The 24,075-nt window shown below is 36.5% G+C and overlaps 1 protein-coding gene across 7 annotated transcripts in view; it reads right to left on the reverse strand.

Moving 5' to 3' along the window:
- Window positions 1-24,075, reverse strand: part of SLC4A10 (solute carrier family 4 member 10) — a 161,989-nt gene that overhangs the window by 109,192 nt on the left and 28,722 nt on the right. For 4 of the 7 annotated variants that reach the window (XR_008748402.1, XM_027782357.2, XM_013296767.3 and 1 more), the window contains exon 1: window positions 17,543-17,900. The exons of 2 other annotated variants lie outside the window; for them this stretch is intronic. Coding sequence is in view for 3 of the 5 variants with exons in the window: in XM_027782357.2 (XP_027638158.1) it covers window positions 17,543-17,623 (81 nt within the window). In the remaining 2 variants the exon portion in view is untranslated. Of the gene's footprint in view, window positions 1-17,542; window positions 17,901-24,075 lie in introns of those variants that run through there. One more of the 7 variants, XM_027782358.2, reaches the window with a different exon arrangement.

Consider the following 24,075-nt stretch of genomic DNA (forward strand, 5'->3'; position numbering starts at 1 on the left):
CATAAAGCACATATTCTTCTTGGTCAGCCCTGCTCCACATAGTTCAGGCTATGCAACAGTGTAGAAAGCAATTAGTTTTCATTCCAGATTTGCATCTTCCTCAGGGTTGCATGTCATATGCATAAAAGCATCCTTCTCTGTCTTTTCCCCCTCTTTTCTCTTTTTATAGCAAAAGCCAAGATACTGTTTAGCGTAACTCAATAAAGAAATACCATCTTCTGCAACACTGCTAAAAATTGCACTAATCAGCATTGGCTTCAAAGAACTGATTTGCCACTGACCTGAGACTGAGCACACATTTAATGAAATAATACAACTCCTGTAATATATAAACATACATAATCATTGCAGACATTAAATCTAGACACATAATATTGTTATAAATGTAATGAGATGGAACACAAGCAGAAAATGCATGCACTAATAACACAAAGCAGTTTTACAAACAAGTGAATGCTCATGTAATATGCTAATACACGTAATTCCTGTGTTTATCTACATTGAAGCATCCTGTGCTGGTTTCATACCATTATGCACAATACAGCCACTATGAACTGATGCATAAATTAATTCACAATTACTAGAATATTTCCTTATCATTTGATAAGGAACCTTCTTTCTTAGAAAAGCCATTTTAGGTAGAAACAATATGTTTCTTACATTTGCAAGACAAATATGTTACTTTATCTATTCTTCATGCACCTATTCAACTGAATACAAGATTTCTATCTAAAGAATATAAAACGGAAAATCAAGACAAAATAGTAGCTTAATTTCATGCTGTAGATGCCCCACTTTCTCTCTCTGCACTTTCCCACCAGAAAAGGACTCTGTTGTACTAATAGCTGCAGCAACAAAATAGGGGGGGACAACACACGGACATGACAGACACCACAAACAAACCAACGTTCCCACTCAAAAGGCTTAATAAACCTGATGGAGCATTGGATATAACAATGAAATAATGTTGTTACATTCTTTCTGGATTCTGGTACCTGTTTTAAGCACCTACATTTAATTGCAACTATGCTTGCCATGTTTTGCATGCCTCGGAGTAAAATTATCAGGAATGCCTAAATTATTTGAGCACCTTACAAAACCCGAACAAGGCACTTAAGCTATTATATTCCTTTGAACATTTTCAGTCATATTATGAACATTTTCAGTCATATTAAAATTCTTGAAACTTCTTCCCTTCCTTCTTATCGTATCACATCTGCCGGAGTTGTAACCTCATCTTTATTCAATTGCTAGTCTCAGTCAGACCCCTGAACAAATGTGTGTTCCTTGCTAGTATTTAAGGGATGTAGAAGTTGGGTCACATCCATATGGGATTTTACTCCCTTTGCTTCATATTTTTCTTTACTACACTGTCAAATACTTAAAAGTTACGGAGGTGAGAACAGCACAGATTTCAATCTGAGGCATGGTTATTTTTTCCTCTGTGGTTATAATTCTAATGTCTTGTGTCATCCTAGTGTAGTCCCATTAGCTGAAATCCTCTTTTCTCACTTCATAGAAATGGCTATGTCAGACTACTATGGTGGTCCAAGAGCATGAAGATGGATGTGAAGGCTTTATTCAAAGCCCAAATGAGATTTACTTTTAGCTAGTCTGGGCTCTCTCGGCCCAATACCAGGTGAGGACAGATCCAGGATAGCAGCATTATTTGGTGTAGTTAGAAGTTAAACGTGCTGAGTTTAGCCCACTATGCAATAGGGTATTAGCTTCTGGGCAGCAAATGGACAAGTAAATTATGTTAATTGGCAGTTTCTTAATCAGCAGTATGATATATTGGGGTTTAAGTTGGATACACTTCCCATCTCAAAGGATCTGCTTTCAGTCTCAGAAAAGATTACATGCTTCCAGCTTTCTTTGCCTAGAAATAGGGTCAGGGAGAAGAATCATAGAAGGCAGTCTTCTTGCAACAGCTACTCATGTGGAAATAGCAAGTGCAAAGAAGAAAAGAGGTCACGAGCAACTAATTAGAACCTTTTAACAGCAGCTACAACACAGGAAAGATAACTTTTTCTCTTCCCTTACAGCCACAAAAATAATGTAGTGTAGAGTCCGCACCTCTTACATACAAATGTATGCCAACCATAGTTCAAAACGCTACCTTTTTTTCTTTTTACATTACAAGCCAGCATAATCAAGATTAACTCCCTCTCAGAAACACTGATATTATTTTCAGTGATTCTACTGTTTCTCAGACATACCCACAATTTTCAGTTTATTTGACAAACACTCTCCACAAGCACAATCCAAGAATTAATCAAAGCAGCAAGGAGGATGTTCCAGGACAGAGATATTCTAAATTCAGATTAATTTGATAAAACTTCTGGTACCTAACTAAAGTTGCCTTAATTAGACATGACCACCATCAACTTTTCTAATAGTCTGTGCAAAGAGATCGGCACTTCCACAGGATAAGCAAGATCTTAGGTAGATTGTCACTGAATATGGGCTGAAAATTGGTGAGACTTAGGAGACTCCAATTTGGGCTGTCTGGAGAGACAGCATAGTAAACTAAACAGACTGCTAGTTTGATTAAGTGTGATCATTTCTGAATAGCCAAACTCATTGCTAACCTTCCAAGTAAGTTTGCCAACACTAGTAATATCATTGCTCTACTAGCTGTGAACATACCCTGACTGAAACAAATTAACTGAAGTGTTAAAAAAATAGTATGACCCTTTTGTCATCCATTGACAGGGAAAAATCAGCTTAGAATACCATACATTTTTCTGTTGCATGCCCAAAGATTAAATTGTATTCCTTGGGGTCCTTCAGAGTTGTCTTCTATATGATCTATTATCCTCCAGAAGAGAAAAGAAGATTGTGTTTGGTTTGTTTGGGTTTTTTAAACTGAAACTTGTAAATAACTTCTTTGAAGACAACTGACAAGTCTTTTGCCTGGCCAAAATGTATAAATTTGAATGTAGGGTTTAGCCTGAAGAGTTCCCCAATCACCTATATCTTCAGTGAGTAACTTCAGCAGAAAATCTAGAATAGATGACCCAGCACTTCTTATGTCCAAAGACTTAGGTTGATCTATATGATTTTGTTATCAAGGCACCTGTAATTCATGTGATTGAAAAACACAGATTTGAACCACCCAGAAATGTTCTGCTGCATACAAATGAACAGTTGCCCTAATGGAAATTAAGAGATCTTTTGCACTGTCTGTAAGTCACAGCATAAGACAAGAAAAATTCTCCATCTCATAATTAGACAATGACATTCTGATTATCTTGGCTCTCACCCTTTATCTGCCTCAGATCATCAGTAAGCCATGATGACTGCAGAGGGCAATGCCTGAGAAAGCAGCTAGCAGCCACTCTATTCACCAAGATAAAAAAAATAATTATGTCCTCCAAGCCACTGATTATATTATCTCCTATCTGAAAGTTCAGGTAGTTTAATTAATTCACACAGGGATTAAGAAAAGCAGTAAACAATGCAACAGCAATGGAGGAAAATAAAAGGAAAGGCAGAAAAGAAGTGAGAGAATAAAACTGATAATGTGTTCTGAGAAATAAACAGATTTCAGACACCAAGTTTGAAGCTGCATCATTTCTGCCCAGGGAATGAAATACTGCACTGTAAAGAGAATTTTCATATCAAAGACTCACTCAAAATATATTGGGAAAGTGAGTGATCATGACAGTGGACTAGATAACAAGGGATCTGTATAGTTTAAAAATCTTGACAGTGCAAGCACACAAGATAATCAGGAATTTGAAATGCACTGCCAAAGAATCAAAGGTAAATATGAATTATAAACTGGTTCAAATTGGTCTTTCTACCTCTCAGAGATCTAAGAATTAGACTTGTACAAACTGCTTGTCTGCTGTAATCTGAAAACTTTAAACATCATCACTTCCATGACCTTGTTGTCCTACACTATCAAGATATTTGACCACAAAAACAAGCTAAAAGTTAGAAACAACTGATAGGACTTTAACAGCACTTTCTATTGAAGTTACAGAACATGACTTTTGGAAGGAAAAAGGGACAAGTATTACTAGAATAGAAAGTAAATGTGAACATGGCATTACCAGTTTATACATGTTTTGTCAGTGCTTCTATATGACAGGATTTTATTGTTTAAAAAAAAAGCATTATTATTTTCACTGTCAGTTTTCTCATAATGCCCATATGCAATAGAGAACAGCAAGGGAGGATACAATGATCTCCATCAGAGCTTTGAAGGGTATTAGCTAACCTTTAACTATTGTCTATTTTAGGAATTTGGGAGTCTTTTTGGTGATGGAAGCTATGATATTTGAAATAGAAAGGCTGTCAGGATTGCATTCCTGTTTTGGTAGGGAAACTTTTCCAAAGCAAAATTGTTTTTCAGTCCTTCTCACAGGCATAGTATTTACCTGTTTATGTATCTATTTACTAGATAACAAGTATCACATTAAATTTCATCTTTCAGACTCCATCTCCTTGACTTAAATGTCCCCAGTGTTCACTATTTTGAGAAAATGGCAGAAATTACTAGATGTCAAGTTTTACTGACACAACACAAGTAATGATTTCTTTTTAATTACATATCGTTACTTGTATTTCACTATACTGCTCTAAAGTGAAAACAATTACAGGCACAATGTTGAAAAATAATATACAGCAGATGCTCTTCATACCCTTCCTTGCCAAGACACCACCATCTCCTTTTGTTAAAGAATGGATTTCATTCATGGATTCAAGAAAGAAAAATTCTTATAATTTAAACATTATGCCACAAGCTACATGGATCAGTGGTTCATTTATTAGAAGTTTGTACCAGGCTTAGAACTATTCCTCTTCTGTCATGTTGTCAATGTAGGCACTAAACAAAAAATAATAATCTGCTGATCTGTATTTGATCTTTTAAGTATCCTTCCTTACATATGCAAATTCTGCCCACCTTTTCTTTAATTGCATTGTTATTAAATATGTACAAGTATGCATGTGTGGAGAAAGATAATAGTGTCTGTGAGCTCCATTGACATACACATTGCAAATATATGCGTGATATGACCATCAATAATTCAAATAAAGGACCTTTACATTATATAACTATTGAAATAGTTATAAATAATAGTACATTATAGCTTGTAGGTATACAAACAATAAATACCCTCAGGTTAAGAATACTTGGCAACCTAAGTATAATAAGATGTGCACAATTAACACGCCTGCCCAGTCATTAACAGGTTATACTTAACTTTATAGACTACAGAAGGAGTTTAAAGGAAGAGCTTGAACAAAGACCGGGCACAGTAAGAGAAAGTGCACTTGTAAGATGAATAGCAACTGGGAAATCAAAACCGATGCTGCCAGTACAGCAAACACAAAATTCAACTTCGTGGTAAAATACCTCTCTCTTGGAAGGGAAAGGAGAATGCAAGTTGTAAAGCTTTTAAAAGAAGGACTATAAGGTTGTGTTTGTGAAGATGGGCATATAAACTTTAAAAAACAAGTGGTGCAGGCAGAGTGATAAGCAAGGGTGGTATTAACACCAGTAATCAAGTGAAGCAAAGCTGTAGAGCATTAACGCCAGACAGGCAGATGAGATGCTAACAGTCACAGTGTTAAGAAAAGCAGGCCTTCAATCTGATTTACAGCTATATGGACAAACAGGAGCTGTCAGACCTCAGAGCTGCATAGACCAAGAATAGCACATCAGGAAAGAAAAGAAAACCCAGGAGTTTTTTCTGACATGATCATATTTTTTGTGACCACTGAAGACCAAGAAAATTTCTGAGATGGGTAGAGTTTAACCAGAGTAAGGCAAGACTACTAAAAAATAAAGTAGCAATGCCTTCATAAAGATTATGTTTATGACTACATTATCTGAAGTAAGGTGTGGAGGAGGATGCAAAGGCTGAGGACGGATTCCTGAGAGATCTAAATACACACCTACATACATGAGGAGGAGGAGGAGGAGAGGGAGACCCACCCAATAAGAAACTAAGTCTGAAAAGAGAGAGAATCAACAAGGACAAAATTACAAATGTCTAAGAACAACAAAATTTAGTGAAGACTATAACATAGCATTGCAGAGAGATGACAGATGGAGTGGAGGAGAATAAAGGACTAGCCTGGAATTCCTCCAGGAAGAAGTCAAGTGGAACATTAGTGAGATACATTTCAGCACAAAGGACAGAAACCAGAAGTGAGCAGTTCTAGAAAGGCATTAGAAGACAAGAAATTAAGACAATGGTGCAAAGCCTACTAAAGGGGTGGAAACATGAAGGAGGTCTAGGGATAGGACAGTAATCTGGTGAATAGAAACTTCTGAAGACGAAGAATGTTTCATGTTGGGCATATTTCTTGTATATGAGAAGGAATTCAAGGAGAGAAACAGAAATTTAAAAAAGAACAGCAGAAGGTGGTTAGGGACAGGGATAGGTTCATTGGAAGAAGTTCAAAGAGTACAAAACAAATTCTTAATGCCTGTTTCAGTAAACAAGGAGAAAGCTTGAATTTTTACCTTAGTTGGCTAGTTAAAGAAATTCACATGGAGAGAGGGAGGAACAGATCAGCTGAATGGAGGGCTACACAGCTAATAAAAAATATACAACATGCAAAACTGCAAGCAAAGATACTCATAATAGATGACAATTAAGAAATACAAAAACTCAGCAGAATCAAAATATTTCCACCAGGGATAGTCAGCAGTATCTCTGAAGCATGGCAGATGGCATTAGGAACTGAGAAAGTGGATACTGGGAGTCAGCCAGGACCATGAATTGTCAGAAGGGTTTGGAACTGTATGAGAAGAACAAAACCACAGAGCCTAAAGGGAACGGATAAACTGGTAAAGGGAAGTATAGAGGCATAAAGGAGATAGCAGGAAAGAAGTCATCCAAGATCAACAGAACAGAAGTTTTCTAAAGTCCCATTCTTGGAGAAAGAGAGAGACAATAAAAATTGGAAAAGTTCAATTCATTACCACTGAAAATTAACTCAGGGAACACGGCACATAGAGAAGACCAACTCAAGTATGTAGCTCTGATTTGGCACATGGTACACAATTCAAATGAGAAACAGCAGCACCAGGGCAGCTACAGAGTTGGATGGTTATCCATATGGATGGAAACTGAAGTGTGAGAAATTATAAATGGAAGAAAGTTGCAAGTCAAAGTCAGAGAGAGATGGGAATAGGTAAAGCTGTGTGCATGCAGACCATAAAAACATCAGAAAGACAGGCAGGAAAAAAAATACTGTTAAAAAAAAATAAGGATAAAAAGCTAGGAGCAGGCAGAGCTTAAGAACACCAGCACAAAAGTACCACCTCTTCTGACCCAAATTCAAAGTGGATATTGTTGGAGATAACAGTCTCCACAGAAAGCACCATAGATGAGGCAGTGTTGCTAAACAAGGGAACAAAGTTCTGTGGGCTGGAGGGAACAGCAAGAGGTAAAAAGACAACCTCCAGTTCTCTGAGACCTGTAACATTCCAGTAACTTCAAGAAAATAAAAGGAAGACCAGATAATGGAGGCGATGAGTTTTACACCTGAAGGAAAAAAGGAAGTGACAGAAATGGCACAAAGAAGAGGCAGATGTAATTTAAGGGAAGAAGGAAAGGACAGAAAATACCAAAAGAAGTGTAATAAAAGTGTAATCCAGACATGGGTTGATAAAAGAGCATGAAAAGCATCAAAAAGCAAAGAGATAAACAAGCACCAATAAAGCAATCAAGAATAACAAGAGAAAGGAAACAGTACCATCCTGATTGTTGCTCTTTCATATATCTTGGAACTTCTGTTATCTGAAGCTGTTACATATGTGCTCTCTGACACACATTAGTTGTTTTAACAAATCACATTTGATTTAAAATGCTAGTTGATAAGGATGATTTGCTATGACATAGTTATATTTGGAAAAGACTCAACCCACTGAAGCTTACATTGCACGCCAAGTCCATACAAGCAGCATTGGTCAAGGCATTTTGTACTCATACACTGTAAGTATATTAGAAGTTCATGTCAACATATGCTAATAAATCTTTTGTAATGTAAAACTGGACTGACCTGAGCCCTATTCTCTCAGGAATTTTGACCATATTTATGGATCATTTGCCAGAAAAGCATACCAATTACTTAATTCTTCTTAAGGTATAGTACATGAGAGTAAATAGTACAACTGGTCAAATGTTCTGCATCCTTGGATGTATAAATGTCTGTGTTATTGGGGAGGGAGTGTTTGGGTTTTTTTAAAGGAGCTTGTTTTGTTATTTAAGCCTAGTTATTATTTTCCAAGCCCAACATCACAGCTAATATGTCTAATACTTAATTTTACCAACAAATGTTTTCAAGTAGAAGATTTCTGAAGGCAAAGGGCTGTAAACAAAACAAGGCCAGCTAATGTATTCTAAATCATACCTATCCCAGGAAGTTACACTTTTGTCCCCAAACGAAGGTGCAATCAGGTCTGTCATATAAGGGAACCACAGATTTCAGCTAACATATTAAAGCTCTAAGAGTTGATTTGCCTGAGAAGAAAAGAAATGAAGGACAGACAGAAGGAAGGTCCAATGGAAGGAAGAAAGAAAAAAACAAACAAAGAAAAAAGGTAACTGAAATCCACTCCTTCCCTGTCACTGATATGCTAAAGTCACAAATATGCACACTTAAAAACCAAAGGGGCACCAACATTTAGAAAAGGATTAAGAGTTATGTGTAATAATTTTATTTTCTTCAAAACATTTATGCTGTAATATAATTTCATCTCTTTATGTAAATAAGGCAGAATTCAAAACTCAAGGAAGAAGATTTCCATCAGGATTACAAATCCATTTCCAAGTGGTAGAATTCTCAGCAGACTGGATCATGACACACAAAGATATTGCTCCCCAAAATGTATGTGAAATCCTACAGTAACTTGCTCCTTGCACAGCTCCTGTGTAGTCAACGGGAACCCAGCAGAATGGGAGCTAGATAAGATTCCAGATAATTTTTATTTTAAATTATAGCATCGCCATGGACCACAACAGAACACTTTAAAATGTGCATATCATAAAGAGCTTTCCTCTGCTTAGAAACAGAATGAGCATATTTTAAACTGGGACACAGCATAGAAAAAAAAATGAGAGACTAGAAGCAATAGTAGGAAGTCAGAAGAACAGAACTGAAATCTCCCTTGAAACTTTGTCTAGCCTTCAAACAAAAAAGGCTCGAAATTTTTATAAGACCACAAAAGACTGAAACTGCATCTTCCTGTACAGCTTACATTTAAACTGAAATTCTTCATAGAGAGCTAAGTGATGAAAGAACCAGTAAAAGCAAATGTCCCCACTTCTCCCTTTAGCAGTGGATCTGCCTGGCCCAGGGCAGTCACGAAGCCTGCCCATCCACCTCACAATTGCTGGAATGGCCAGTTTAGCTCAACCAGCACTCTGTCCATCCTGTTTGTTATTCACCCACTAAAAATATAATGGAGAGGGGCAAGCAGCAAGTGACATATTTAATTACTAAGCAAAAGATAAGAAACGTCTTCTTTTCAGTAGCATAAAGTCAATAAATCCTGTGCATAGTTTCATTAATAGATACTGCTATAATTCCACTGAAAATTTTATTTATGATTATTCTCAATCTTGTTCACTTTTCATCACCCTGAATCACAAAAGTAATACTCATGCCAACATGCCAAAGAATTACAACTTTTTTAATCTGTCCATGAAAAAAAGGAAACTCTATATGATATTATTGTCTTGTATTTGTCCACCTTGTTTTTTAAATACGTTCTTAAACACGTGTGTAACATCCTTGCTTGAAACCACCTCTCATACCTTTGAACTGGATTACTTGAACTCAGCTTGGAACTGGAATACGACACATATGATGTAAACTTCTAAAAAGATTTCCAGTGTTTGTAAAAAATCAACCAGTAAGCCTGTAGAATGTTCCAGGGAAAGACACGGCAACTGAGGTGTCTGAAGGAGATATGCAGTCCTGTGCTGATATTGATCAAGAGGTCCTCAGGCAAGAGACTAGGAAGTTATAAATACATGTAAGTTCAAACTGAGCAGAACCGCACTAGGAATGAAGCCGCAAAGAAAACCCTGCCTTCATTAACACACACAGTCTCCCAGAGTGAGGGATACTGAGCACGGGGTGCTTCTTCCCTTGGAAGTGATGTAACTTTCTGCTGTTTTCTGAGAAGAGCAGTGTTGTTCCACAATTGCCTGCTACGTTAGTGTAAATCATTATGCCTACCCCAAATGGGTAAACCGTAAACCAAGAGAGGAAGATATATGGTGATGAACATACTGTTCCCATAATGGATGCCTCTGCCTTCCCAGTATCAGCTCCAGGGCTTAACCAATTTACTTTATAGGAACCCTGCTGCCCAGCTCTGTATAGAACCGGGCACCAAAAGTCTCCAAAGCCAAAGAGCCTGATTCTTGTTTGCTATGACTGAATTAAGAGTATAAAAGATTCTTCAAGTGAAGAAATTTTATGCTGTGCATAGTAGAAGACGAAGGTGCTATTCTTTACATTCCTGTACTAAATTATAGATCTATAGGTGCGTACAAGAGTAGCCAAGCAAAGACAGGAAAATTAAAAGGAAACTAAACTAGAAATTGATAATGACATTTTTATGGACATAAAAGGAGGCCCATGAGGGAAATAAAATCTAAGCAATTATGAGGGAAATTTGTTTATGGCTGATGATACAGACATTGCTAAAAATGTAAATTTAATCCCTGTCTCAGCAATTGCAAAGGATACTAAAAAGGAAACAATTTAACGCTTCTTATCTGTTGGAGCAAACAAGAAAAGGACCCAGAGCATGTCTCAGATCTGTGCTGAGGTTGCTGCTACTGTAGATGTTCAGGACACAAGGCAATGCTAGTAACTACTTTTGACAGCACAGATTACATCTCTCACTGGCATCCACAGCAAATATACATCTTTGCATTAGAAGTTAGATGGCTGAGAAATTTCAGCACATCTGCACCCTACAAAATAGAAAACCACTCAGGAAAGAGGAGGAGGAGAGCAGAAGGCAGACCGGGCAATAACCAAGCCCAGTGAGTCACTGCAACACACTCACTAAATGAGAAATTCACTCGTGACTATGTGCAGAAGGACTGGTAACAGTACATTGAGATCTAGCACAGAGGGGACAAGTCTGGTGAAGGCAACAAGGCAACCAAGTTCCTGTAGAACAAGGTCATCGCTTCCTTCTGGGACAAAAGAACAACATCAAAATAGCTTTTCATTTCTGTATGTTTCATATTTTGTACGTTAGGTAATTTTACTGGCAATATCCAGCCACCTCCATTAAATCCTGTGTCCTGGTGATTTAAAAAATCGCCACCTCAATTGATACCCTAAACATCCACTCACAGTTACCAGACACTGACTTTCTTCTTTAGTAGCACTCACAGAACAAGGTCTACGCTTGCCATGTGAAATCTAAGCACCCAGGAATAACCTTCAGCAGAATATACAACACCATAAGAAATCACTATATTACTGTCATTGTTACAAAACTATCATCTTGAATTTTCCATATGTATTAGATTTTCCTAACGATCATTCAGTATACTCCATTACACATGTTACATGGCAGTCAACACTGTGGTAACACCAACCAACTTTCTCTTTATTATACACTAAGATTTAAATTTTAAAGAGAAGCTGTGCATATCACAACTTAGGACACACACACACATGAAGTCTAACATTTTATATTCACCAAAATTTATTCCTGGAACAGGAATAGAAAAGTTAGATGAACAATGGGGAGAAGAAAAGGGGAAAGAGAAGTCTGATTTTTTTTTTTTCAAGTTTAAAGTATTTCAGACAAACTTACCAGGAAAATAGAAAATAAAAAATTGAACACCTTTAAAAACTGAACTAAAGAGTGACATCAGCTGGTATAACTGGCCTGGCATGGCTAACTCTTAGACAGAAACCCCCCTAAAGCATAATTAACCCCCTAATATAATGAGCTTGCCATGAGGTCTCCACTGTGCAAATTCCTATTGTCAAACAGGCTCCACATCCAAACGGAATTATTCAGCTGCAGCTCCCCTTACTCATGCAAGGACAAGGTATCTCTCTACTGTTTCACTTGCAGGATTCAGGCTTAAAAGCAACACTGCTTTTCCTGGAAAAATTTAATCACAGGACTGGGACATAAAACTGATATTGCTTTTGTTAAAATACTTTTAATTGCATTAAATGTGGATGTAAACCATATGGGTATGATTTCTTGCATGTATTTTAATGACTGCATGCCTGCATAAAATCTTTAATAAAGATAATTTAAACAAGTGAACTCATTAAGTTATTAGGAGAGAAACAGATGAATCTTGAAGTACTGAAGGCTCCTACAGACATTTTTGTTTTATTTAAGCAGCCTGGGGGAAAAGGGGAAAGCTGTTATAAAAACGAGCAAATTCTGACAATGCCTCAACACTCCCTCATGTCACTTAATGCCTGTTTTACATTTTCATTCAATGCACCTAGCTAAATATTTTGTATCAGTTGATGGTTGCTGCATCAGTTGAGAACATTTGAGAGCTCTGCGCATGCTCTGGGTTTCCACTAGCAATTAACAAATCATTTTTGGTGAGTTGACTAAAAACACAACTTATGAATCCCTGGAGTTCATGTTGCCCATAGTTTACATTTTGTACTAGATGATATCTGTTTATTCAGTTACTTTAAAATGTGCTTGGCTCAAAATATTAAAGCGTAACCTTTCCCTGTAGGAGTTATTCTCTGCTTTTATCAGTTGGCATTGGGGGACATAGATTCCATATAAGACATTTCAAAACAACAGGAGGTTTCATCACTAAAATAGCAGCTATGAATTAAGCAAAGCTATTTTCAAAGCTTTTCTCCTCCATAACATTAATAACAAACATTAGTATTTATAATTTTTGGTGCATTTAGTCCTCATTTTAGAAGGACTTTTGTCCAAACTTTCCCATATTTGATTGACTAGTTAACACACAAGCCAAATTTCCTTACCAGATAATGTGATTCTGCCCCTCTGCTCAGCCCTGTTGAGACATAACTGTATCACTCTCTCCAGTTCTAGGCTCCCTTCTTACAAAAGTGACATGGACATACTGGAGTAAGCCAGTGTGGGGCCACAAAGGTCATCGAAGGAGAGGCTGAGAGTGCTGGGACTGTTTCAATCTTGAGAAGAGAAGGCTCAGAGGAGTCTTACCAGAGCGTACAAATACCTGACTGGGGAGGGAAGCAGCGAATGCTTAGCCAGACTCTTCTCAGTGGTGCCCAGTGACAGGTAAAGAGGAAATGGGCACAAATTAAAATATGAGAAGTATCACCCAAACATAAGAAAAAACTCGATCCCCTTAATAAAATGGGAATAGCACTATCTCCCCACCTTATCAGTCACATCTTGTAACCTCTTACTGGTATATACATTTCTTAAATGATTCAGGATAGTGATGCTCTCCTTTTTAGGCTCACACTGAAATCAGTATGGCACAATGGAAAGCATTATGTAGCTTACTCTGTAGTCTATATTCATTTTACTAATTAAGCCATCTATTGGAATCTACCAGAATTATGGATCAGCTTCTACTTAGTGTTTACTGAAAGAAATTATCATGAGACCAAAGACTCTGATCACAGTAGTTGAACAGCCCTCATATTAATGATTTTTTATTAATAACTTCTATTGAAAAGTTAAGAAAAAAAAATGGTCTTGCAAGGAAACAAGAAACAATCTGAACAAATCATACTATTTATAGGACTCATTACAACAGAGACAAAGGAGAAAAGAGAGAGAGAGAGAGAGGACAAACCATAGTTGGGATTGCTGCTTCTCTCTAAAATGCCATTTTAAAGTAATGCATAACCATTCTCTGTTACTGCACTACTATGGTCACCTTCTCTACTACTCCCTTGTAGGTGGTCTCACCTCTACAGGAATTGGCTGGGAGTAATTATGACTATTTTAATTTTTTTTAAGACATTTCTGTGGCATTATTGTTGTGATTTATTCACATTTGCATACCAGCAAAACTCCTTCAAATAAGTATTCAGAATGAACACATGGTAATATTCTTGGAACACTAAATGGCACAGAACATTCCTGGAACACTAGCCATTTAGCTATATATTTTGTGACCCTGCAGTTAACTATTACCTACTTATGCTATGTTACTTTACATTTTAGACCTTTCTGACATGCTTATACTAACCCTTCCCTAATTCAGGTCATTAGGCCCACTGACTTGGTATATGAATAAAAGTACTAAATGAGGAGAACTTGACCAGCGAATAGGATCATCTCATGGGAGGGAGACTAATGTAGGACAAAAGGACCCGAATTCCTTCAACTCCCTCTAAAAGGACTTTTTGCTTCTAGTGTTGTTTAGCTATTTGTGAATGTTTGGTCATGATCACAGAATCATAGAATCGGGAAAGACCTCTAAGATCATCGGGTCCAACCATAACCATTAACTATAACCACTGCCAAGTCCCCCATTAAACCATGTCCCTAAAAGCCACATCTACACGTCTTATAAATAACTCCAGGGATAGGAACTCAATCACTTCCCTGGGCAGCCTGTTCCAAAGCTTAATGATCTCCTATTTGTCCTACGTGTTGCCATTTCCTTAAAAACTGGCACTACAACATACAAAAATGTCAGTAGTGTGGAATCAGAATGGCAATCAGTAAGCAAAAGCACTACACAACTAAGTATGTGCATGAGAATGAGCATTGGTAAATGACACAAATACTGGGCTTCTTGACCAACTTGCTAGTTAATGCTGTTCCTAAAACATCCACAAGGAGCTTTGTTTCTTTATATGATCTTTATCACCAAGTTCCATAAATAGGGATGTTTAAAGATAGGGGAACACACATTAAAGGATATTCGTTATGCACAGTAATGGGGAAAGAATTCTTTAGTTAGAGAGACCCTTCTTTACATTACATTCTTCAAATACTGACAGTTGTTATCAACTTGGTTTGAAGAGGGATGGTATCATTTTAAAGAAGGCATAAAAAACCTTCTTGTTAAGTTGATACCAACACATTGCCACTGGATTCAATGACTCCAAATTTGTGCAGTATGCCCAAATATCAGCAAGTATATTTTAAACCTGGTTGGGTTTTAAGGATTTGTTTGTTTGTTTTGTTGTGTTGTTTGTGTTTTGGTTGGTTGGTGGGCATTTTGTTTTTTGGGTGGGTTTTTTTTTTTTTTTTTTGGGGGGGGGGGGAGGGAGAGGTGGGTTAAACAAGCAAAATAGTTTGTAGTTCTAAGCTGTAAGATCACTTCAGTCCAATTTCATGCTCCCATACGTACATCTCTACCTTGCTGCAATTCCTTCTCTCACAAAAGAACTTTGCTTCCTTAATACATTCCTTCGTAGTCCCTCCAAATGAAGAAGGACCTATAATGGGACTATATCCTCTGAGTATAAAAACATATTCAAACTCATTTGCAAGTTAGTAACATCATTTCAAAATGGAATGAGCTAAACACACATTTCCTCAAGCAAGCATTCTTCACCATTTTCCACTGTAGATATAGTTTCTTTCCTAAACTGGCTGCAATAGATGTCTGTTGCACTATTTGGAGATTATTATCAATGATACATTTCCAAAATGTCCACAGAACACAGTTTGTGGAATTAACATAATGACATACCGCTATAGTTTCCAGTTACACAAAATTCCATGGAGACCTAATTATTTTAAATGAGCAGGAGAGCTCAGAAACAACTTCAAAATACAGGTAAGTCAAGATTTTAAATTACACTTGAATAAGGAAAACAAAGCAGCTGGGGCAAGGGTTGGTCCTATTAAAAAGTCCATGAATACCCAGCAAAGCACCAGAATACCATGAAACGAATGCTTTCAGGAATTTCATTCCAATGCCAAGGAACAGAATGTACTCATTGTGACTAATGCATTAAAATACTGAAAATAAATTCTAACAGATTAAAAAGATCTTGTAGCAAGTGAAAGGTATAGTTAAATCATTCCAAACCTAATCAAGCTTAAGAGCAGGGCAGTCTTTTCCCATTATTAATAAGAATGTAAGCTGGATAAATGGACTGGGAAACTATAAATTATAGCCAGTAAAAGTATTACAACATTTTTTACAAATATGTTTTTAATTAAAAATGAAAAGACTGACACTTGTACTGAAGCAATTTGCCACACATTCTTAAGTTGCGTCTGCTGTGGTCTCACACACAAGTTTCCAACAAAATGTTACTAAATGGGAGTGAAACCAGTATACAGTTCTAAATGCAAAATCAATCCATGTTTGATATGTTTACATTTCTAGGTAGAAATAGGAAAATATTTCAAAATCTTGGTCACTTAATCCTGTGCTTTGGGGTCAGAAAATACTGCTCACCCCTGCCAATCTGCAGTCCAGTTAATATGTGAAAATTGTTGTTCCACAAGGGTAAAGCAAGCAACAGAAAAATTGCACACTACTTTCAGGTTTCAGCTGAGCTTTTAAAACACATGGCCAAACACGTTGCCATGGAAATGTTCTGCAAATACATCTAGAATTTCTTAAGATGGAGCTGAATATAATTTTTAAAAATAAACTTCTCCTACAATTTCAAAAATAATTGCTCTATTATGTATTCAAGGGAAACAATAGCTATTATCTAGCATTTATAACACTTGAAGTGGTAACAGTCTCTTTAATTCCATTTTGTGCTCCGTACATGAAATTAGGCCACTGCCTTCCTGTGTAAAATACTCTTGTACTTGTTTTCTTTTATATACTCTGACTTTCCTATCCATTGCCACAACACATTGGCAGATACAAAAGTATCAGCCTCGCAATAAAGTTGGCAACAGTTTAAAAAAAAAGGCTGAGACATGCTTCAGTAAAAAGAATATGGTTTCAAACAACATTCTAAATATTTAAGGTTTTAACCTTCTCTTTTACAACCCATTAGTATATGTCACAAAGTGTAACAATTAAAAAGGGGAGAGTTATCTTGCCACACTTTCACTGATATGTTCAGTGAGCTATTTTTAAAACTGATTTGAAATGAAGCACACACACAAAAAAAATCTACTACTGCAAAATGAAGCAAGATCTGTGCCTGCAGAACAGCTCAGTCCTGTTACACAATGCGATACGTTGTTTTAAATAACCTGCCGCTGTAGGTAGACAGTTGCCTGCCTTATACTGCATTTCATACAAGAAAAACATTCACAATAGCTTTGTGTGCCATCTAAAGATAAAGCAAAATAAAAATGCAATACAATCTTGTCATTTTACTTTACAGCAAAGGTTTAACCTTTTACCATGAATTAGTTAAAAGAAAGCACGTTCACAATAAAAAAATGTTGAAAATACATATGGAATAACCTTATATTGTTCAAATAGCAATAAACACCACATTAGATTTCCAAGATATACCTTGCTCTGCTTATGTAAACAGTCTACCCTATAAATCCTGTAGCAAATCCAACATGAAGCAATTACACAGACAAAGAGATTGCAAATGACCTAAAACTGTAAAACAAACTCTTCCGTTATAAATAATAGTATAAACTATGAGGTCATACCTGATGACTTAGAGACTGTAATGTCTCACCGGTTCCAAGCTGCATGACCTTTTTATTTCCAGAGACCCCCAAAAATTGCATTTCCTGTCTTACAAAAGTACATCACATCTTTCAAAATCTTCTGAGCTAGTGAAGAAAGCATTAACAGCCATTCTGTCCATCAGTAAGTGCTGGAGTCATTACCCTCAAGATAGCAGATCTTAAATATAGTTTCCTCTGTGCGATTACAGACATCCAGTAGTCAAGGAGGCTGACACAGCTATATCACTGATGCTGCTAATGCCATCTGAAAACAGTAAGCTTACTGCTTAAAGCAATCCTACATCATCCAAACAGAACAAGCCACATCCTTCAACTCCTCACTTGCATTTTTTATAAAATCTAGAGCTGCCATTATAGATTTTGTTTTCATCTGTGGTCAGCTAAAGGAGAAATTAGATATTATGCAACCAGCTTTGCATTAACAAAAGAAAAACAGCAGATGAAGTGACATATCGAGGTTATCAAATTTTGCTTGCATGACCACTCCTCAACAAGCACTATGACCATTCAGAAGGAGCATCACAATCTGATCCAAAGGAAAATTACCAGAAAGAAATTATAAACAATTAACAAGCAGCAAGGCATTTAAATACCTCTGTGGTACTGAAACAGCTTTTTTTATGCAGCCTTATGAATCCTAGTCCCTATTAAATTAAAAACATTGCTTGCCTAAGTATTTTTAGTGCTTAATTTCAATGAATTGCATGATCACTGCATTGTTTCCATTACTCCCTGCTAGCAGCCAGAAAACAGCATGCCTTGAAAATGTGCCAGTATTATGACAGCAAAAATGTGTTTTGATATCAAACAAAACAATCATGCATGGGTTTTTTCTGATATGAGAGACCTTTCAAGCTAACAAATGTACAGTATCCTCCTTAGTAATTTTTAAATTCAGACTACAAAGTAATAACTGGACTTTTTATTAAAACATATACTTTATGCAACTGAATTTTATTATTATAAATCATTATTTATATTTATTGTTGCTATCATTATGGCAACAAACTTACACAAACAGACAAACAAAAAATCACTTCACCAAACTAAGACAAAACAGTGCCACCAACAAACTGCGAGAAGTTAACATTTAATAATTCCTCTGAATTCTAGACCCACAGGAAAATTAGTCATGTTCACAGAGTAAGAAAGTCGTACTGAGGCACTCAGTCCATATCCTTAAACACACAGGAACATCCCCTCAACACATATTGAAATATATTGCTACCAGTCATATTTTATAGACAAAATAAAACTTGGAGAAAAAAAATCGTCCCTAATTTAACTACAAGCTTGTATGTTATTAAAATGAATTTGGACGTCCTTCTTTACTTTGAAATATAAGCAGAAGCTGAAACTAGATGTAAACAGTTCTAAATTAATTCACCCAGATCCTATTCTGTCAGTTTAACATTATTATTATACAGTTGTAGTAATTGCTTTTTTGAGTAACTTAATCAAATTTGGCTTATAGTTGTTCACATTATGGCACTGATAAAAGCAAACTGGCCTCACCAATGAATACCACATATTTCCCTTTAGAGAGAGAAACTGCTATCAATTTTTGACTGATTCACTTTCTACAGTGCAACTGCCTCAACGTAAGGACACTACATCTACAAGGAAAGGGAACTCAGCCACACATTCATACATGGTCTCCAGTGGTGCGTCTGGCTAGCAGAGGCCAGTCACTGAAGGCCTAGCAGGCCTTGAAGTGCACTAGGAAACCAGATCAGGCCAGACCTGACACCCCTTTTTATATTCTCCAAGAGAGTTAATCTCGAGGGCCAACAACCTGACACTGTCTTTTTACTGCTGCTGATAGTGGCAGTCAGGGGGCCGCTTTGAACATTGTGAGTGATCTTGAAAGCTGCCACTTTTGAAGTTTTTCCAGAATAACTTAAGAATTTTCAACCTAGCAAATATTACTATATCTCTGTGCACAGGATAAAAATACACACACATAAGGAGACAAAAGACTCGTCAAAAATAGACAGGTGATTCAGCAGTAAAAGAAGGGGAAAACAGCTTTCTCTGCATCAGTATGAAATAGGAGTATCTACAAGGTAGTATTTTTATTTCCAAAGGTAACTTAAAAAATAATAATAATAATACATCAACACCAAATATTGTTTTTTACACCTATGCAAACACTCAGTTCTGCAAACTATATTCTGAGAAGTAGCTATTAAAAATTATGTAAGGGGATACAACCTTGCATCTATAAATTGCTGTCAACCACTTCCAAGTCCTCACAAGCCACCTAGCTAGGATATGAAGGCCAGCAAAACAGTAAGTGATCAAATAAAAAATGTATGTTGTCAAGCCACCTTTCATAAATATTATGTAGGCTTTCTCTCTGCAAATCTTGTACTACATGATGATCTCCACTCACAGTGAAAAACAAAAAGCTAGGAGCTATAACCACAGCTGTCAGAAACATCACTTAACAGCTTCTGCTCACAAAGAGTACATAACCTCTCCCCCAGCTGGACATTTGAAGAATTCAAGAGCTAGCAAAAGACAAAACAGGAGACTATTTTCCTGAGTTAGGTTAAGATCTCAGTACAAATTCTAAATGCCCTCAGAAATATACAGGTATTTCTTCACGCATATTGTCCCAGCTAGTGGAATCTTTTCCCAGAAGTTATTCCACATTTTTCCTCATGGCAATACAATTACTATTTTGAAAAACTGAAAATTTTAACATTTCATTAGCAACTTTAAAACAGAGAGAGGGCATAAATACAATACTATTTTATAAAGTATAGATATTTATTCTGACAGATGTTAAAGCAAAAATCTGGTAATCCATTCCTTTAGAATATCAACAAGTATTACTTTATACCGTACAAAAGCATTATTCACAAATATAGTTTGCTTTTATTTTATTTTTCTTGGAAAAAAGAAAGAATAAAAAAAGACAAAAGCAAATTCAGAGTTCCTGTAGATTATGCAAGGTTAAATAATGGTCACTTTGAATCTATCACACACTTCATATCCAAAAGACATGACCTAAGCAGTCAGTGAGCAAACAACAGAAGCTCTGTCACTCAACTTTTTAAAATAAAGTCATGTTTGCTAGTACTAATGATCATGATAGAGAACATTTGACATCACTGAAAGATATTGCAGACTGTAAAAGTAAGGTGAGGTGATGTTGCACTATACCAGAAGAGCTGAAAGAACAATACTAACGCATAGTCTTCAGCAGCACTTTTTTTTTTTTTTTTTTTTTTTTTTTTGGGGGGGGGGGGGGGGGGGGGGGCAGTGTTGCTATATATTATTATTAATGACCAGAGCATAAGTAGTATGAATGATACCAAAAATCACAGTTTGGATTTGTTTAAAAAATTCTGATATTGGAAAGCACTGCTAATATATAAGGAATGAAACATCACCAGGAAGACATGGATTACCTTTAGGAGCACAAGAATAAAACTGGCGTAAAATAATGCAAAATGCAAAGATGTGAACTTATAGATTATGAAGTTTCTGGTAAGAATTGAGAGCTCAGCAGGTGAAAATTACAATAGATGAAACTGTGGGGACAAAGCTGATCAGAGTAATTATGAGCTACTAACATGATGTCCCTATGGAAATGGAAATTAAATTTTAAAATTATCAGGGAAGATGCCTCTAGCACATAGACATTACCATTAATGCAGTAACATGAAGCTCTGTTAACATCTTATTGTTCTTGATTCTGATCATCTACACCTAAAAAAGGAATTCAAACTGCAAGAGATAAAGGTTTCTACAATGGTCAGGGAAATTTTGAGATGGAACTGAAAACATCTACTTTGTTTAGCTTAACAAACAAAAGACTAAGGAGGAGATCTGTGTACATATCAAAACAGAATTGCCAAGGAAAAAGAAAAAATATTCAAGTAAAAGAACAATTCTGGAACAGGCAGAAATCCATGCTAAGTAGTCATTAATGTTTGGAGTGTTTTAATTATCAGAGGTTGAAGATTTGCAAGAGCAGGAAATCAACCTCAAAGACCAACAGTGTGCCTTTCACTCCTATATTTCTACATGAGACAATTGTAAAAATATAGGAAAGTGAAGAGGAAAAAAGCAGAAACTTAAGGTACTGCAAAACTGGTACCAAAAGCAGGACCCAAGGAAAACCAGGACATTGCCCTGGGGCTCAACAGTGATTGGAAATAAGTTTAGAACTCTGAATCAAAAAAAAAAAAAAAGCAAAAAAACCCAACTCTATAATCATTGGTTTCTCCTATTCTGAAGACACTAAGCTTTTGTCTCAATACATAGAACAATATTAACAATATAAATAGCTCAGCAACTTAACCAGAATAATTCATCAGTTTCAGCTGATTGCTCAGATCAACACAGATTAAAAAATATATTTGTACTTGAGTGGAATAAGCTCAAAAGTAATTAACGATAGCCCACTCTCCTTTAATCCTAATGACAGGACTGTTTCTATTACCTTTCTGTAGTCTACATACATATCTTTTATTTAATTCTCCCATGAAATCATTGAAGAGGCAGGGGGGTGGGGGGTTGTTACTAAGTGTAAATACCCTTCTCTAGACAAAAAGGGAAACCGTTCAAAAAACAGAAGTTTAAATTTATTAATTCAGCAAAAACTTGTTATAATTTATGGACATACTACATTCTCTCAAATGAGATACTGTTCAAAGACTCCTTTTGTGATTATTTCAACAGGCGTTACGTAAGTCTAATCAGCTCATCTGTGGATAACCATGACTGTAGTTAAAGGAAACTCAAAACATTTATAAAACACAATAGGAAATGAGCAGAGGCAGACATGAGCAATGGCTGCATAGTCAAAATTTGCAAATCAACTACTTGGTTCCAATTCTGCCTAACGGTTAATGTAGCTGTATCAAAACCCACCTTTCCAAATACCCTACTGTCAGTGTTGCTGTATCCTAGCACTAAAACTCAAGCTTGTACCTCAGGCTGGGCCCTGACAATTCAGATCACCGCACCACATGTTGCCAACAAATCAGAATAAATGCATAATAAACAGTTTTAAAACAATGTAAAGAAAGGAAGATTTCTATCCAGTATTTTACCTTCAAAAATCTGGCAATCCATTTCCCAGAAGATAATGTAGGAGAAGGCAGACATCTCCTTTCTCTCAGACTGTTGAGGAACAATCCTACACTTACAGAGCACGTAAGAAATGGTTGCTTATGTTTGTTCTTGGAAAAGTACAGAAGAGTACAATATCTCCTCAAAGTTTGAAATTGTACATTTATTTTTTTTTTTTTAGCAAAACTGTACTTATCTAAATCATGTATTCTAGAAAAGGTAAAATCAGACTGAAATGATAAATTTTAGATGTGTGTCCAGAAGGTGAAATAGTTATATTTAAAATGACGATGCCTTCCTTTTCTGACTTCAAAGAAAGCAAAGCTTTCTATCTTTTTAAGCATCTCAACAGTACTGTAACTAGTGCCATGGGCTGGGAAAACCTTCCTCCTTTCATGAACTGACTAAGGACATGGCTAACTAAGAGCTTAACTTGCAACCATCAGGGACACATGATTGTAGGAAAACATTTTCCCTTCCTCAAAAAGGTGATGATGGAATTTGGACTCCATGTTGTACAGCACAACATAAATTTATTTTCCTAATAAAAAAAGAATTATCAATTTAATCAAAAATGCTGGAATACTGCAGCAAAGCAAGTGCTACCAGCCTTAACACAGAAGGAACAGCAGGACAGCCGATGCTGCTACCGAAGGATCTCCCAAATATTACACAATACTAAAGTTGCAGCCTAGTTATATTGCACACCTCATACCTTTCTTTCTTTCCATCCTTTTCACCTCTCCCTTGGCCCTGAAGGGGAAGAAAAACTCCCTTTTCTTAAGAAAAACTTGACAGTTCACTAATCCTAGCTTCTTACCCGCCTCAGAATACAGCTGACTTTTCTAAATATTTTGCATTAAAAAGTTCCCTTTCAAAGAAGAGAAATGTTACATTTTGACATATAATTACCATTATCCTCCCTGCTAGCAGAAAATGATGGCAAAATGCCAGCTTGCTTGTCTGCTACAGATAAGACATTTCCAAGCTTCCATCCTTCCTTTTAGAGAAAACAGAAGGGGAAGACCAGCCAGGAGAAAGCCTACCCTGTCAGCTGATCCTGTAAGAAATAAAATTAATATTCTCCTAGCAGAAATCGTTTTCCTCCGAGCCTGAGGTAAATGATATGCCTTACCATATGTTATGATGGTCCTTTCAAGAATGACAAATTTGATGAATTTTTCCTGGATGGTCTTTCTCTCATCCAATCTCTTCTCATCACCTCCAGCTTCTGCTGCAGGCAAACTCTCAAGAGGCATAAATCAGCATAGCATCACCAGATTATATAACTTCTACCCACTGGGGATTTAGACCCTTCTATTTCAGACTTAGCACAAAAAAGTGCCTGTGCATTCTTCAATAATCTTTTCAATCTGTGTAGAGCTGTAGAGAATTACCCTGAC

This window comes from Falco peregrinus, chromosome 8, assembly GCF_023634155.1.
Source record: "Falco peregrinus isolate bFalPer1 chromosome 8, bFalPer1.pri, whole genome shotgun sequence".
Taxonomy (NCBI): Eukaryota; Metazoa; Chordata; class Aves; order Falconiformes; family Falconidae; genus Falco; species Falco peregrinus.